Source organism: Odontomachus brunneus, unplaced genomic scaffold (genome assembly GCF_010583005.1).
Source record: "Odontomachus brunneus isolate Ranch 3 - 2012 unplaced genomic scaffold, Obru_v1 Obru_scaffold_295, whole genome shotgun sequence".
Taxonomy (NCBI): Eukaryota; Metazoa; Arthropoda; class Insecta; order Hymenoptera; family Formicidae; genus Odontomachus; species Odontomachus brunneus.
The window spans coordinates 1-16791 of record NW_022639745.1 but is presented as its reverse complement, the minus strand read 5'-3'; the positions used below and the strand labels follow the sequence as shown (position 1 = coordinate 16791).

The window sequence follows — 16791 nt, the reverse complement described above, 5'->3', positions numbered from 1 at the left end:
ACATCTCTAATAACCAGTAGCATTGTTTGCTTAATTAGCGTAAGTAATGCCACGCGTATACCAATACTGTATCATTGAATTGAGTCCTACATACCTCAATCAGCTTTCCATCGTTGCTTTTCAAGGCTTCCTTTTGCACGAATGCATGCGGATCGTCCTTTATAGAAGAGAACCGACATGAACTATCGAGTTCAAAAAGATGTCGCATGATGTCACTTGATTTGCAATACACGAGAGTCCTGTTCTTTCTATCAGCTCTAACGCAAAGTACTCCATATCAATTTTATATACACAATTATTTCGACTACTCATAAAAATGAAACCCATCTCAATTAACTTCCTTAAAAACCTGTTAATATATTACAAGTACTACATTGTTCCTTCGAACCACTTTGTTTATTCGATTTTCCTATAATATTGATACAAGAAGAGGAATGTTTTTTCTCTGTTTCAACCAATTCCTAGTCGATAAAGTAGAGAGCCGGATTTATCGGTAGCGCGGAGGTTCATCAGAAAACACGCGTGTGATTTTTGTATGCGAGGATTGCCGGAAAGAGCCCATGCCTTGGTTAAAGTATGGCATTTGCGACGCGAAGTCTACGAATTTTATGCAAAATATATAATGGTAATACGGGAGTAACACGTTTCGTACTCCAGCGACCGATCGGTCGGACATCGCTCGTTCAACTAGCGCAAAAATACTGTTATAGTACCGAGAGTAAGTACGACCATAACCTCTGCGCATGGATCGTAATCTCTGAGAAACCTGGATATTCTGTTGTTTTTTACGAAATAATATTAATTTTAATTTACGAGATAAATGCAGTTTTTATCAGTAATAATCAAAAAGAAAAAGAGAAACATTTTCAATATTCAGTAAATAAAAAGTTTATGCTACACAATAGAAAGTCGTTTATTTCAATTCATCAATATTTATTAAAAATGCTTCCAATATAATTTCTGTATATATTTTACTATACATAATAATAAAAAAAGGTGAGACCATCATCTTTACTTTAAAATACCTAACTCTTATGCAGGAATAAAATTATATAATGTATATTTACTTTTCATACAAAAGTATATTTTTTGTTTGTCCTCAGCTACAGGTCGCTCAAAAATCACTAATAATCTAACAAATATACAGTCTTCAATAAGTGAAGCAGAATCATTGGCACAGGAATCAGCAGCTCATACAAAGCAAAATGAACAAGCAAAAGAAGAAGAAGACAAAGCAAGTCGTGCGAGAGCAAAGAAAATGATGAATTATGGTTTTATAGCCTTTGGTGTATTTATGGGTGTTGGCTTCACTTATGTAATATATGAATTAGGAAGACCTAACTATGATAAAGATGGGAATGTCATTGAGGATGAATTTTCCAATCTACCATTCTTTGAACAGATTTATAAGAGAGTCAGGAGAGAGCTCAATTATTATACAAAAGTACTTTTTTGATATTTTTATAATTGTCTTAAAGTTAATGTTAGTTTTGTTTCTTACACTAAATTATTTATATGGCTCTTATTTATAGCTGGTACAGGAACCTAGTAGGGAAAAGTTACTTCCTGATCCACTGAAATATCCCTTTATACAGCCACCATATACTTTAGTCTTGGAATTGACAGATCTTCTCGTGCATCCAGACTGGACAGTAAGGGTCTAATCTGTGGAAATTTCATATTATATTTATGACTAATGCATTTCTTGATTTAATATATTTAATTTGTACAGTACCAAACAGGATGGAGATTTAAGAAACGGCCTGGAATAGACCAGTTTTTAGAAGCAGTAGCACCACCACAATTTGAAATCGTAGTTTATACAGCTGAACAAGGATTGGTAATTATATGATATATATTTATTAATATCCTCTTATTATTCTTTAATACTACTGCATTTCCATGTAGTAGTATTAAAGAATAATAAGGAGGGAATTTATCTAGCATAAAGAAAGCCTCTTGGAATCTCTATCTGGAAGAAAGTAACATGTAATAATTTTAATTACAGACAGTGTTTCCTATCTTAGATGCACTCGATCCACATGGATACATAATGTACAGATTAGTTAGAGATGCTACGCGTTTTGTAGATGGTCATCATGTTAAGGATCTAGCAGCTCTCAACCGCGATCTTAGTAAAGTAATTATTGCAGCGTTATACATCTTTTTTGTTTACTCTTTATATCTATAACGTTTCTATATCAATTTTCTAAATAGGTTATTGTTATCGATTGGAATGAAAAGAGTGTGAAAATGAATCCAGAAAATGCATTCAGAATTCCACGATGGAGTGGAAACGATGATGATACTACGCTGTACGATTTAGCGGCATTCCTAAAAAGTAAGATTGATCTCAAAACTACTCGTTTCAAAAGTCTCGTATAATTCCTGCAAATACAATTTTCTTGTTTTATGAATGTTAGTGCATTATATTGGCTGATAAAGGCATAATATATTTTATTCTTTAGCGATATCAACATCGAACGTGGGAGACGTACGAGACGTTCTAAATTATTACAGACAGTTTGATAATCCGTTGGAGACGTTTAGAGAAAACCGGCGAAAATTATTGGTAAGTTATTGTGAAAGATCTCGCGTATAATTATTTTTTAACTGTAACAATAAATAATATTATAGCAGATGCAAATGGAAGAGGAACAAAATAAGGCCCAACAAGGAAGTGGTCAAGTACTTACCTCGAGATGGAAACCATCTTTCTTACGAAACCGCTAGTCAAAGTGAACGAGTCACATTGAAATTATAAATGCATGTCTTTTAAATATGAGATACAAGAACGTTTGAGGAAACTCCCCGGGAGAGATATCACTCATTGTATAATTTTTATTATAATAAAATAAATAAAATTCTAATTAATAAAATTCTAAGTTTTATATTTTATTTATTCATGTACTCTCATATAGATATATGTGTATGTATATAAAATTATACGTGCATCTATATGTCCATATACAGGTCATTTAAAAAAATGCATATTCAAAAATACGAGTTTCAAATAATATCACAGTACTTTTCTATAGTGGTTCTTTTCTATAATGTGTAGTAAAGCAAATTGTTCAAGTGTTCTTTTTTCTAATTGGTTTTGATATAACTTTTGGCAGCAATATTTCTTGCAGCATATTGGTGTCGTCAATACATGTGATATCTTTCTCTTGGGATACACTAATTAATTCTTGAGTGTTAATAGGTGTAAATGTATATTCGGGCTCGTCCTGTGATTGCGTGGTATGTTGTGAAGTTGACGATTCCAGCCAATTCAATACTTTCTGATGGGGCGCCGCGGATAAGGGTATTGGTACTTCCTCGCATATGTCCCAAACCATAAGAAGTTCTGGCGCTAATATGTCGATATACGATCCCAGCATGGATAACGATTGTTTCCAAGTTGGCTCGAAAGGATCGTCCATAATTTCTTCGGTAGTTTTCAAACGGAGCTTTCTATTCGTAAAATCTATAAGATTATTCCGATTATTTTCACACATCACACGAAAGCTCAAGTGAGCGTATTTAAAGTTAAGACATGTTTGCTTACTTTTGTATATATGTTGCATATTATGCTTATTGGTAAGCGTTAAAGGCACTAGTGGCTCAGCTTGTGCTGCCAGAGTCTTCTCCCACACACTTAACGCATAACACGCCTTGCTATTTACCTGTGAATACTTATCCAATACAGTTTCGTGTGTTATACACTGATAAAATATATCACCTGAAAATAAATATATTTACATTAAGATGATAACAAAGTCCCGTGAGACATGATAGTAAAATATTGAAAAAAAAAAGATATTTCGCTATAAAATAAAGAATTAATTGTACCGATCGAATTTTGAACGAAGTAGGACACTTCCCCTTTTGTATTTGTGACTAGTGTACTACCAACGTTGCACAAATCAAATCTACTTCGTATATACGGGTCCAAACACATTCCTCTCATTTGAGCCTCGTTCAACGTTTCCGCGATATATGGAGGTGTAAAGGGCAAATTAAAGGAATGAGACTCCTCCATTTTCGTCCAAGTATTCAGAATTATTGCATTTTCACCAGCTATCTGACTTGACAAGACAACTATTTCCTTATCATTGCTGTAATTAATAGATAATAATTGTACTTGCAACATAATACATTGCACCCACGCGGGTCGTTCCCTCTCTCTTGTCGGAAAAAAGAATACAAAGCGGACAAGAAGGATCGGGATGCAGAACACAAGTATCGGTGTTGTTTCTATCCCCTGGAAGATGTCTAATTGGGACTTGTAAGAACGGTGCTCATAGGATAAGCAGCAGCTCAGGCAGGAAATCATTTTGGTATCCTAGAGTCAGCGTTTTGGACAATTATAGAGAATTTTTTATCTCCCCGGAATCTTTTTGAATTGTCGGAACGACAATGGTTACGTTCAGCAGAGAAAGCTGCTTTGCAATTGTTGAAAAATTCGTGAATCTGATTGGAGTATGCTCTTAATTTTGGTTAAATCCAAGAACATGTATCAATCAGATTCACAAATTTTACAATAATTGCAAAGCAGCTTTCTCTGCTGAACGCAGCCAATTTTTAAAGAAGGGGTTTGCATCCACGCTTTTGCGCGGGTCAGTCAAAGGATCGACAGAATGAAGTTGAACAGATGAAATGGCAATTCCTGTGACAACGTAAATAAACAACAACTAATAAAAGAGTCACACGAACTATCGCGTTAAGTTGACGTAAAGCAAGCGAAAGTGCGATATTACAACTTTTCCGACCGATATTCTTCAGTGCGATAAAGGCTATAAATACAAGCTTATTAAATGCTAACTTAATTCTCATTAACGAGTCTCTTGTTTATCACCCGGACGTGCACACGAAAGATTATTATAATTAGATTATAATTATATTATAATTATATTATAATTATTATAATTAGATTTCTCATCAAAATATTCATTACCTGTTCGTTACAGTCATCAATAGTGGAGTACTTTTAAATTGATGCGTCCATTTTTGCTGTACACATTGCTTCGGAGAACGATTATCGCACATCAACAGAGAATGAGATGTACCAACATATCGACAGGAACTGTTTCTACTCGCCGCATCCACTGAAAGGTTCTCGCAATTTTCTAAATGTGATTTCGGACACAATGTGAGACTCGGATGATCAAAAGAAGTCTGTGAATAAATTTAATAATATTTTAAGAAAAAATTATAGACAGAAATATTTGCATATCAACATATATAAACATTATTATATAATATTGCTATATATAACAATAATAATAATAATATAAAATAATATAATTAATATAATAATAATATATATAATATTGCTACATAATATTAATTTCTGGAATATTTAATTGTGTGAAATAAAAGTTAACTAAAAATTCTTGTATCTTACTCTCATATCAAAATAATGTAAACAACATCGGTCCATATAAATCAACATATTCGAATCTCCTTGTTGAAATCTTATACTTCCCCAAGCGTCGTGAGTCTTATTTTGCAATAGAGAACCACTGCTGATGTAATTCCTAGACAAAAATAAACTATCATTGCAGACACGATAAATTGTGGCAGAAAGATTGAAACAAAGAAATAAACTTACGCTCTAGTTATATCCCACAAAGATAATATCTTTTCTGCGTTTAGTGTACAATGATAATTAACATTAGTTAAACTCAAATCAGCACTCACGTATGGTATTTTTGATGCTTGCCTATGAATTTCATTAAACTTTAATCGATCTTCAAAGTTTGAGAGCATATAGAGAGTACACTGATTTTTATGCCTTCCCAAAATTCTGCCTAAAATATAAAAATTCATATAATGATAAGTGTTTTGATACATTACAAAGTCATATTAAATGTAAGACTATCACATACACGTATTATCAATGCTACTTTGTCTAATTTCATACAATTTTCCATGTAGTTTGTATTTAGCTGAATTTTGCAATAATGGCTTCCATATGGAATCTTCCATAGATACAATATTTGCAGCAACTAAAAATATTTCAAAATGCAATGAAAATTTAAAAAATGTCATAACTGTCAAAGATCTGCAGATACTTTTGTATGTAAAACAATACCTAAATCTTCCATAAATGGAAACAACAGGACATCCCAGTTATTTAATTGAATGTAATTCAACAGTCCACCAGTATAATACCAGTTATAAGTCTAAAAAGAGATATTTTGCTATTATATACATAAAATACCTGGATTATTATTATAAATTTATTTTGTGATATATTTAAATATAATTAAATATAATTAAATTATTGTTTCCAACAATGTATTTTATGTATTACTTTTCAAAGTATTTGTACATTTTATCTAATAAAAAACAACTATTATATAACTTTCAAATATAATTTGAAAATATAATTGAAAATATAATTCAAGAATCATACTCCTTCAAAATAAGGATCAGGATCCATTTCAATTAGTTCTGCTATATCTGCAATATACTTGGGTATTTTTGCATTATATCCATCACTTCCTCCGTTCCATTTTAGCTTTTTCTTCTGTATTACATCAAAATCTAGCAAAAAATGTTTTATAAAGTCAATATAAAATACAAAAATTATAAAATTTTTATGTGCAGACCTTTCTTGTGTTTTTTATAATAATTCATTATCCTGGTTATATCATCTTTTAAGTGGCTTTTGAGAGTAAGAAGTTGTAAAGCTGGATCTTCTTCACTTAGTACTGTTTAAAAAGAAAATATATATTTTCTAAATATTTAACGCAGTTAAAATATTTTAAAGGCTATAAAATATATAATTGCAAGATATTTTTCAAAAATAAGGTACTTGTAAAATATTTCAGAAAAATCAATCTTAAGAAAAATTACACTCTAAAATAAAGCTTATATTAAACTACCTGTTCTTGATAATTTTGCTGGTGGCAATAATGGCTTTGGTAGCTCACAATTGTATGGGAAATCTTGAAAGAGTCCTATTGCATTCTCCTCATTCCATTCCTCAATACATATTGACTTGTTCCTGTTATAACCTGGCATTAGATGATGTGAATAGTTCTTCATAAATGCTTTGCTCAACTTGTTTTGTAAATTGTTCTCAGCTCGTTTGAATGTTTTTGATTGTTGTGTATTCATGGTTAGGTTAGTTTTATTAACTTTCTTCACTTTCTCTTTCGCACATACACGATAGAAGATTGTACTTAGTTTTTTTTTAATATTTCTTAAATATAATGTTCATAAAATATAAATATTAACCACTCTCTTTCACATAAATATCTTCACAATCTTGAAGAATGTTCTCATCAAATATTTTTTTAAAACTTTATATTAAATATATTAAATATATTAAATATTATATATCGTGCTATATAACTCTCTTTTTTCCTTGGTGCTTACTCTATACAAGCAAATAAAAATAAAATCGTCGTTCTTTATTGTGGGAAAAACTTGTTCCGTGAGAAAAACGAGAGTCAAATTTTGCAAGGTTATGAAACCTGACATACCGACCGAATAACCACAATTCTATATTCACGATTAGACAAATGCGGCTCATAGAATTGATCAGTATGGTAATATCAAACAACTTGACCGACTTCCGTAAACGCGTGAACCACGCCGAGGAGAGACACCGCGACACGCAACGTGCGAAGACACGCTCGAATGATAACTAGTGATAACCGTCAGTGATTGGCCAATGAAAAATAAGCGATGGTCGCGGGAGACCACTTCCGCGTGCGGGCTTCCTACGGTACTGCTTGGCCAGGAGATTGTTTACAAGTGCAGTGCTCTCGCGTATATTGCACGGCGTGCGGTGACGTAGAGGCGTGAATCGCGCGAGTGCGTATAAACGCAGTAGCAGCAGCAGTGATTGCAACAGTAATAGCAACAGTGCCCGTCTCGGTTCCCGTTCGATTCCCCCCGTTGAGGGATGTGCGCGTCGCCGCGCGCTCCTCCCGTACTCGTCGTCGCGCGCGCCGCGACGCGATAGCCCGCGCGCGGTGTAGTATATCGTAGTATACAACACCGTGACCCACTTGTTGCGTCTAGGTTATGGCGTTATAAACAAAAATATGCTGCGCACAGACGCGTCCAGTCACACGACTGTTCACTCGTGAGCTGGTGGGCACAGGGCATGGAGGCGGGCCCGGGCCTGAGCCTGTTCCAGGGCTCGGACAACATACAGCTGAACGCGGCGATGCAGGGCCACGAAGAGGATGAGGAACAAGAGGAAATCAAACGGCGCGACAAGGAGGTACGTCGCGGCTTGCTCGGTCCACGAGACAATTTCCTCGCGGAAGATTTTCACGGTGTACCGCGTCGAACTGTGACCTGCGATGGACAGACCAAGGGGTTCTTCTGTGGAACCCCACAGTTACAGAGTTTTGCCGCGCAAGAATTCTATGAATATTCTATATATATCATTACGATCTACGGTATAAGGTAAATGTCCCAATAATTGAACCTTGTTTGATGATCAAAGTATTAAAAATATATTTTTATGTAATATTTCTAAAAAAGTTTTTGAAATTTTGTTAAAATATATTTCTTTATATAGTCTCTTTCCAATTTATAATATTATTTAATGACTACTTAATTACTAAGTCTATTGTTCAGTGATTAGGACATGATTCATTTCTCAGTTCAATTGCTACAACTGGCATTATCTAATGTATCTCCTCAAAATTATAATTAATATTTGTATGTTAATCATTTTATTCCCTAATATTTTTTTATTGCTGACACATCAAGATTTTATATAAATTTTAGTTTTCTTTGCAATTTTACTGATTACTTATTGATAAAAATACAAAACTGCTTTCTTATTAATTTAGTTATTAGGACATCTATCTTAAGTGGAAAATATTGTATAAGGTCCACTGCGTAGGATTCTGTGAAAGACACATTATATGATACATGTGTTATTTTCTGCACTGGGGAAATGATTTGTGAAGTCCGCTGTGTAGAGTTTCTTCATCAAGTAATTTATTCTCTGTAATAAATCAAAGAAAGTACATAGGAAAATTTTGTCCTATGAGACTCTGCATGTTGAGAACTACGATATATTAATGTTTTCTACAATGGAAGAACAATATATAAAGGTTACTGTGCATAATTTCTTTGTAGAAAACTTTTATGTGCTTTGCGATAAGAAAGAAGGTTGAAAAATGTGCATGAATATCCCTGCAATAATGCATGTTTTTGTTGTCTCACCAGATCCAAGATCGCATGAAGAATATATTTGACGGTTTGGAGGACGATGACGATGCCAGTTCTATTGAGAGTAGTTACTACCAGGACAGTGTCAAAGACACAGACCATATCAATACAGCGATCAACTCTAGCCTGCAATTGGCAACACCTACCATGGAACAGGTGGTGCAATTACAGAAGGATTTTGCTGTTAGCAATAGCGTGGAGAATCTGAACAATTATGATCTCGATGGGATGACGAATCACAGATCAGATTCCGACGTGGATGGTGGTGGTAATGGTGGTGGAATAATGCAGCCCAATGCGACAAGCGAATTTCACTTGCACAGACCAACGGGGACCCCGTTTGTCAACAACCGATCGAACGACAGCAACAGTACTATGCTGGAAACACCATACGAATTGACAAAACCCCCGAACGCTGGATACACCCGTAAGATGTATCACAAGCAGGTCGAGGAGTGCACATTCGGGGAGAATTATCCTTACATCTACGAAACACCGTCGAGTCATTATAACACGCATCCGAACAAGTACTCGAACAACGGTTTCGCGGACAGATATCAGAATAATGTACAAAGCAAGCAGACTCACGAGTTCGGAGGAGGCGACAACGCTACCTCGGATCACATGAACCACTGCTATAAGACTAGTCCAAATGGCAGACCAACGGACGACAATGTAGCGTACAAAACTGCCGAATACGACAGCAAAGAGCAACTGGAAGTGATGTATATGGTGCGAACGAGGGAGATTGAGCGTTTGACGGAGGAGCTGCAGCAGTTACAGATAGAAAAAGAGGACGAGAAGAATCAATTGGACAGGAAATTAATGCTACTTCAAACGGAAGTTAGCAGAACGAACATCTCAAAGAATGAAGCGCAACAAGCTCTTGGTAAGATTTAAGGAGGTTGTAAGGCAAAATGAGTTTGTTAGGAATTGTAGTTTCTGCTATATATAAATTGTAATATTATTTAACTGCTTGTGCAATCGGAAAAAGATTGACCACTCGAAAGTTAAGATGTTGTAACTTAAGATTGACACTTTTTATGTGTCCTTGAGGTTAGCCTGTGTGATATAAAATTAAAGTTACTACAGAGAATTAAAATGGCACTGAAATTTTATTTCAAGGCAATTAGAAAATATATGAAAATTTATGTCTTTAATATTTTAGTTGATGCTAAGGCTGAGATAGCTAATCTGCAAATGCAAATGGAGTCTCTGAAAGAAAAGAACGCGATTTTGGAGAAGACAAATCAAAATGTAAAATATATTTGTGCTTTACTCTGAAATGTTGACATTCGATATCCTGGTGTTTATCGACTTTATTTTTACAGGTGACAGAAGAATTGAATATCGCGAGGGGCTCTGTTATGGATCTGCAACAGAAAATTGCCGTATTGGAAAGAGCACAGGCATTGCAGACGAATGACAAGATGCACGAAAAATTTCTAAAACAGGCACAAGAGAAACACGCGGTCGAAATGAGAAATATGCAGACACAAATAGACGTTCTCACAGACAAATTAAACGCCAAGGTATCGTTAAACTCTTCGTTTAAATCGTGCGTTATACTTCACATACATATTTTCTCTATAATTATGTTTGTCATAGCTACATAATATGGACACCAGCAACAATAGTATTTGGGCAAGTTTCTATCGGTTATTTTTGCATTTGCCAAGTTATATCCCCATAATAGCTTATACCTAGTGTATTATATTTTTATAAGTATTCCCCCGCTTTTATATGCACACACATACACGCGTGTCTATGTAATTCTCTCATAATACGCATATGTACTTAAAACTACACGATATAATAATGTAAACTTGATTATTTTATAAATATCGCTTTGCACAATTAACTTTAATACAATTAGTACAACTTTAATTTTTGTATCGTTTAATTTGTATATGTACAACAGGAAACGTCATATGTCGCTCTTGAACATAAATTAGACGATGTACGAAGAGCGCACGAGACTCTCATGGTCGAAAAGGGAGATAACATGAATCGACTGGCACAAGCGTTGGAGGAAAGTCAAACTCAATGCCGCAATCTTATGGCCACGAATAGTGCCCAGCAAGTGATGCAATTACAAGCGCAGGTGAAAATGTTGAGTCAAGAAAAAGAAGAGTTGCACAAAAACATAAACGAATTACAGGTAATTAAAAAGATTCTATCGCCAATTTTGTGCTTTATATATAAGAAAGACCAATTGCAAGAAACCGATTCATGGACAAAATTTCCATTATAAAACTGTAGAACAAACTAGAAGTGGCTAAGAATGACGTAGCGCAATACGATTCATTGCTCGCTTTAGAAGACGAATCTGATTCGATTAGACAGATGAAATTAGGTGAACTTCATAATAAATTAAGGTCGAAACCTACTGACGACATTATGAATAAATTAAAGGGCGAACTACAGAGGTAATTAACACTTAATTATGAAACCTAAGTCTGTTACTAATTATATATATATATATATATTTGGTTTTTTTTTTTTGTTTGCTTGAAAGTATTATACTAATTTCTCCACTTATTGCTAATACGTGCGATGTTATATTTACATTTACGATGTTACGTCTCATCAGGTGCGTGGCTAATCAAGCTTTAAAAAGAAAAGAAATAAATCGTTTGGAGAACACTTTGTCTCAACGAGAGAAAGAGTTAAGTAAAGCCATGATAGCGAGCGAGTCGTGTCGCCAGGAAGCAGCACGATATGCCAAACGAGTTAACGAATTAGAACAAGAGCTGAAGTCTGTGTTAACAGATCAGGCTATGAAAGCGAATGCTCAAATACAAAAGTTGTCTGACCACTTGAACGACGTGAAGACAAAATATGAATTGTTACGCGACGAAAAAATGAGCTTAGAACAAAAATTGGAGGAAACTTTAGCTGTTAATCAAGAAACACTGAAAAAATTGCATCAAGAGACTATGGAACAACAAGAGAAAGAAACTATCGATGAGTATAATAAAGAATACTTAGAAATACATGCTAAGGCCATAGAGAGAGTAAAACAAGAAGCACAAGTGGAGATAGTACAATTATCGTGAGTATTTACCATTTTATATATAAACCTTAAACTAGTCTTTTTCAATGTTGTTAAAAATTGTAATAATTTTAAAATAAGTACGCGCTTAAATAAAATCGTTACGTAAAAATATGGCTTTTACTTTTAGTGTACAACTAGAGCAAACGGAAAAAGAATTAGATCGTGTAAAAACATTGTACATAGACGTTTGCGGAACGAAAGAGCAATTAATAAACGAGCACAAGAATGAGCTCAAAATGTTAAAGAATAAATACGCTACGATAGAATCTCATCAAAAGAATGTAGATAAATTGGAAAGCGAACTGCAAATACAAGTTAAACAATGTAGTAAGCTAACCAACGAATGTGAATCTTTCAAGAATAAAATAATCGAACTTGAGAAAAATCTGGCTCATGAAAGAAGAAAGAAGGAGGATCATACGAGAAGAATACATTCAGAGATAGAGAGAGGTAAGTATTGAATCGTATGAAATAAGAGGCGATATAGACCTTACATATAAAATAATTTCATTGATGTTTTATTTTAAGCAAAAGAAGAAGCGTTAAATGAACTGAGAAATGCGCACCCAAATCAAGAAGTAAGCTTTCGCCTGCCGGATCATTGTTCTGAGCATCTCGAGAAAATTAATCAAGTATAACCGAATTTTTACAAATACAACTTTATTAGAGGTTTTAATAAGATTTGTGGCACTTTAAAGGAGAATGTTAAAAAAGTATCGATTTTGGCCTGCAAATGTAAACTGAATACATCTTGAAAATTCATTGTTTGGATTCATTGTTTTCAAATTATAGGAAATAACTATTATTTGTCCAAAAAGTGGTGGGAGCATTACTGGAATGGTTTAAAAATAGTAAAAAAAATGACATTATCCACATATGTAATTTTAATAATTGAAAAATATGATTCTAATCTTATAAGTACATTTTGCATGTAAGGATCGCGGCAATTTAGCACTACCCAAGATGCATTACGTGGAAATACAAACTGTCTTTGGCAGAAACTCCACTGTTCACTCTTGTGGTATTTAGTGACTTCAAACCCTCTCTGCTGTGCGTGTGAAGAATCATTATTAGTATCAACGATTATAAATCGACTTTTTTAACATCCTCCTCTGATCAAGCTTTATCTATGTTACTTATCTATATATATTTATCTATATATTATAATTTTGCTTTCGTGTACGACATTTCCAAAAAATATTTTATTCTGTTACAGCTACAAGAAGATTGTAAACGTTTGGAAGAGAAACTTCAAATCGCTATGCAGGAGCAGAAAAAATTATCCGAATATCAAACTGAATTGGACGATGCTAAATTAAAGATAGCACAGGTGGAAATTTCGCAAGAATCCTGGAAGAAGAAATACGAGAATACAGTCAATGAGAGGAACGATCTCTTAGCTAATATTTCCAAATTGAATTTAGAATTATCGAATCTGAAACGTACAGCAAAATTGGAAGACTTGGATGATGTGAAGTTGAAAATTACTCGTTTTCAAATGGAGAATGAAGCGCTGAAAAGTCGATGCGACAGTCTGCTCGACGAAAAAAACACGTGTAGAGAAAAAATCGGCGAACTGGAAACGGAATTGTCCACCACGAAGAAGAAAATCGGTAGCCTCGAAACTAGGATACGAAAAAGCGGTGATATCTCATTGAATTCGAAAAGCGAATTAGAAAAGGAGCTTTCTCATTATAAAGATTTAGTCGCACAATTGTCTAGGCTAAATAATTCGAAAGAAGGACATATGAACGGATCGGTGCTGGAACAAAGGATACAACAACTCGAGCAGGATTTGTATGACAAGAACGAGAAACTGAATAGGCTGAAGGATCTCGAGAAGATTAAAGACGAACGAGACGAACTTGTCATAAAGTTACGCGATCAAGCTAAACAGTTTCAACAATACGTAAAAAGTCAAAACCAAGTATCAGAGTTGAATCTGTCGCCTCGTAGCGTAACTGATAGCGCGGATCTTCAGAAAATGAAAGAAACCACGGCGAAAGAAGTGCGAGAAGAAATGGAACAAAAAGTAGTAAAGGAGCTAAGGGGGATTGGAGAGCAACATCTCGAGAAGAGAAAAGAATTGGAGCAGAAATACAAAACTCGATTGTTAGAATGGCAAACGAAGTATAACGAGAAGGATCAGGATACGAAAACCCTACAGAAGGAGTTGATAGCAGAGAAGATGAAAATCGGACAGATTAGTCAAGTTAGTCAAACTATGAAGAACAAACTGGAGATCTGCAATCGAGAACTACAGACGCGCATCGAGAAGCTGGAAGAAGATCTGAAACAAAAAGAGAACGAGATCGAGGAAGAGAAAAACTTGATGGCCCAAATGATAACTACATGGGTCGACGAAATTAATAAAATTAAAGCTAGAGAGATAGAGATGAACCAAGAGATACATAACCAGAAATCTAAAGAGGAAGAGTTGGGTAACGAGATTAAAACGCTGAAAGATAAAGAGAAAAGCATAAGGAGCGATATAGATCTATGGAAACAGAAATATCAAAGGGCGAAAAAAACTGCGTACAAGTATAAGGTAAATATGTGAGAACCGGTATTTATCAGTGATCTTCTCAAGAATTGATTGTATCGTGCAAATCGTAATGCTTTTACAATTTCAGAATTACGCCGAACAGAGGAAAAATTTCTTGTCGGATGAATGCAAACGTATCGAGAACGGATACAAAAAGGCCATAAATCAAGTACAACAAAACTTTCAGGCGCGGGAGGAACGATACGTCTCGAAAGTTAAAGAACTTGAACATCAGTATACAGAAAGAATGGAACAAATGCGACTTACACTAGTACAAAAATAAATGTTAAAGTACGTACTAAGTATTCTCTCAGTATGCAATATAGTTTTTTTCTTCTTGGCGTAAGAAACGGTAAAGTGTAGTTACAGAGGCTAGGTATTTTCTTTAATTTAAAGCACTATATTGTACAACATCTTAATATAACAGAGATTTTGCGCGTTAGGGACCAATATATACGTAGACAAAATTCATATATCAGTAGAATTATTATTACCACGTTCGCCGGCTTCGATTTTCGTCGAAGTAGCAGGACGTGAATATAGTTTTATAGTTAAACGTCTGAAGTACAAGTATTTGATTAATCATCATCCGAGCATTCTAACTGGATAGGAAGATTTATACATATTGTTAGTTGATACGACGAATGCAATTAGGGCTGTAAAAAAGGAAGAATAGGAAGAAATCGCTATAATGTTATATCGTAATTTTATAACGCATCTGTAATTTATAAAGCGAAAAGAGATACAATGTAAACTCATGAACAAAAGAAGAAAAGCTTTAGTTACGTTTTTCTACCATGCATTATGACATAATATGATATTGCAAGACTGGATCTTTATTGGATCTTTCTCTCTTTTTTTCGCTCATGAAGTTAGAGTAGAGAGAGTTTTAAAACATAGATTTTAAGAGAAACTTTAATCCTCCTTGCCTCTTCTATACGTCAAACAAAAAAACTATTCCGACATAAGTCATTGCTAACAATGTTTACTTTTTGAGTATTAGGCGTCTATTTACATTTTATACATACGTCACGCTAAGATAATCTCTATCAAGATTGTTCAAAATGCGACTCTTTTACAATATGGAAACTTGCTCTACTCGTAACAATTTTTATATAACTGGACGAAATCTCTAAATTGTATTACAAATTTTTAATATGTTAGGCAGCAGGACTGAGTAGCGAAGATCTGCGTTATACTTTAGGTGTGTATATTTAAGTAATTATAATTGCTCTCTCTCGGACGTTTAAAGTATCCAAAGGTGTTCAGTATCATCTCTTTTCTTAGAAGATTTTACGTGAAGCACCTCTAATCAAATGAAACAAGATGTCATAATTCGTCTCTCAATTTTTACTTTGCTTATTTCTTATGATATTGTGTGCAATCTCCAATCGCCAATTATAAGAAACTTATCGATATCGGCAAATCGCGAAGTATAATATAAATTAAATGCGCCTGTATATCTAGAATTTTGGTAAGAATGTTCGACATAATGATACATCGCGCGTGTCGTACGTTTAAATAAGTAATTATTAACTTACCAGTGTCACTGGATATAGAGAGTATTATTAATATTAATTAGTTATGTATTTTTGTATGTAGAGTCATTAATTTATTTTTTTGTAATAAAGAATTTTATGTCTCTGTCGAAATATCGTTTTTTGCTGAGAGATAAAGTAGTGATACAACTAATAATTAAGTGTTGAAAGACTGTGTCGTCGGTACGTGTATGTAGTGGAAAGAAAAATGCAATGATAAAAATAAGTACATTAAACATTATTTTCAGACCATATTAATAACTATGAAATAAACTAACTGCACATTAGAAAAATAGGAATAACAAATCTTCGCATATCTAGTCAATTTTATAAAATTTAATTTTATATAATTAATTTTTATATTAAATTTTATATTTATTAGTTTTATAAAATTAAAATATGACCATATGGCCAAGACTTGGCACACCATATTTCAAAATGTGCCATTTTTTTTGCAG

General features: G+C 34.0%; 3 protein-coding genes across 7 annotated transcripts; 2 read left to right on the top strand and 1 right to left on the bottom strand.

The window, feature by feature from the left end:
* Positions 1 to 486: 486 nt before the first annotated feature.
* On the top strand, positions 487 to 2885 carry LOC116853255 (mitochondrial import inner membrane translocase subunit TIM50-C-like). Of its 2 annotated transcripts, none has more exons than XM_032834238.1 (8): positions 487 to 718; positions 1104 to 1444; positions 1533 to 1652; positions 1733 to 1840; positions 2009 to 2140; positions 2218 to 2341; positions 2469 to 2572; positions 2641 to 2885. In XM_032834238.1, the coding sequence occupies exons 1-8, from the start codon at positions 577 to 579 to the stop codon at positions 2731 to 2733; spliced, it is 1164 nt and encodes a 387-aa protein (XP_032690129.1). In that variant the 5' UTR covers positions 487 to 576; the 3' UTR covers positions 2734 to 2885. The 2 variants fall into 2 exon arrangements, with proteins under 2 accessions (XP_032690129.1, XP_032690128.1); XM_032834237.1 differs by having other exon boundaries at positions 490 to 718; positions 2638 to 2885.
* LOC116853254 lies at positions 2875 to 7598 on the bottom strand. The gene is made up of 11 exons (XM_032834236.1): positions 6876 to 7598; positions 6600 to 6701; positions 6404 to 6534; positions 6080 to 6170; positions 5874 to 5993; positions 5597 to 5795; positions 5390 to 5522; positions 4940 to 5160; positions 3835 to 4100; positions 3551 to 3724; positions 2875 to 3469 (listed from the first exon to the last, which is right to left on the bottom strand). The coding sequence occupies exons 1-11, from the start codon at positions 7108 to 7110 to the stop codon at positions 3075 to 3077; spliced, it is 2067 nt and encodes a 688-aa protein (XP_032690127.1). The 5' UTR covers positions 7111 to 7598; the 3' UTR covers positions 2875 to 3074.
* Positions 7599 to 7784: 186 nt separating this feature from the next.
* LOC116853253 (putative leucine-rich repeat-containing protein DDB_G0290503) lies at positions 7785 to 16449 on the top strand. 4 transcript variants are annotated; one of them, XM_032834232.1, is made up of 12 exons: positions 8108 to 8227; positions 9190 to 10081; positions 10361 to 10449; positions 10524 to 10724; positions 10801 to 10836; positions 11114 to 11353; positions 11455 to 11621; positions 11786 to 12247; positions 12378 to 12700; positions 12779 to 12882; positions 13467 to 14798; positions 14884 to 16449. In XM_032834232.1, exons 1-12 carry the CDS (start codon positions 8108 to 8110, stop codon positions 15076 to 15078), a joined length of 4161 nt encoding a protein of 1386 aa, XP_032690123.1. In that variant the 3' UTR covers positions 15079 to 16449. The 4 variants fall into 4 exon arrangements, with proteins under 4 accessions (XP_032690124.1, XP_032690123.1, XP_032690126.1 ...); XM_032834235.1 differs by lacking the exon at positions 8108 to 8227 and adding an exon at positions 8286 to 8415; XM_032834234.1 differs by lacking the exon at positions 8108 to 8227 and adding an exon at positions 8931 to 9074.
* The last annotated feature ends 342 nt before the right edge of the window (positions 16450 to 16791 follow it).

What these genes read in the sequence shown, in the direction of transcription:
- LOC116853254 (XM_032834236.1), bottom strand. Translation starts at nt 7,110, where the DNA reads ATGAATACACAACAATCAAAAACATTCAAACGAGCTGAGAACAATTTA. An exon ending in TACATTATTTTGATATGAGA is followed by an intron (nt 5,161 to 5,389) that starts GTAAGATACAAG and finishes ATTTATTCACAG; the next exon opens with ACTTCTTTTGATCATCCGAG. An exon ending in CTTCGTTCAAAATTCGATCG is followed by an intron (nt 3,725 to 3,834) that starts GTACAATTAATT and finishes ATTTATTTTCAG; the next exon opens with GTGATATATTTTATCAGTGT.
- LOC116853255 (XM_032834237.1), top strand. Translation starts at nt 577, where the DNA reads ATGGCATTTGCGACGCGAAGTCTACGAATTTTATGCAAAATATATAAT. An exon ending in TCGTGCATCCAGACTGGACA is followed by an intron (nt 1,653 to 1,732) that starts GTAAGGGTCTAA and finishes TAATTTGTACAG; the next exon opens with TACCAAACAGGATGGAGATT. An exon ending in TTTAGCGGCATTCCTAAAAA is followed by an intron (nt 2,342 to 2,468) that starts GTAAGATTGATC and finishes TTTATTCTTTAG; the next exon opens with CGATATCAACATCGAACGTG.
- LOC116853253 (XM_032834232.1), top strand. Translation starts at nt 8,108, where the DNA reads ATGGAGGCGGGCCCGGGCCTGAGCCTGTTCCAGGGCTCGGACAACATA. An exon ending in AAAACATAAACGAATTACAG is followed by an intron (nt 11,354 to 11,454) that starts GTAATTAAAAAG and finishes ATAAAACTGTAG; the next exon opens with AACAAACTAGAAGTGGCTAA. An exon ending in TTAAAGGGCGAACTACAGAG is followed by an intron (nt 11,622 to 11,785) that starts GTAATTAACACT and finishes ACGTCTCATCAG; the next exon opens with GTGCGTGGCTAATCAAGCTT.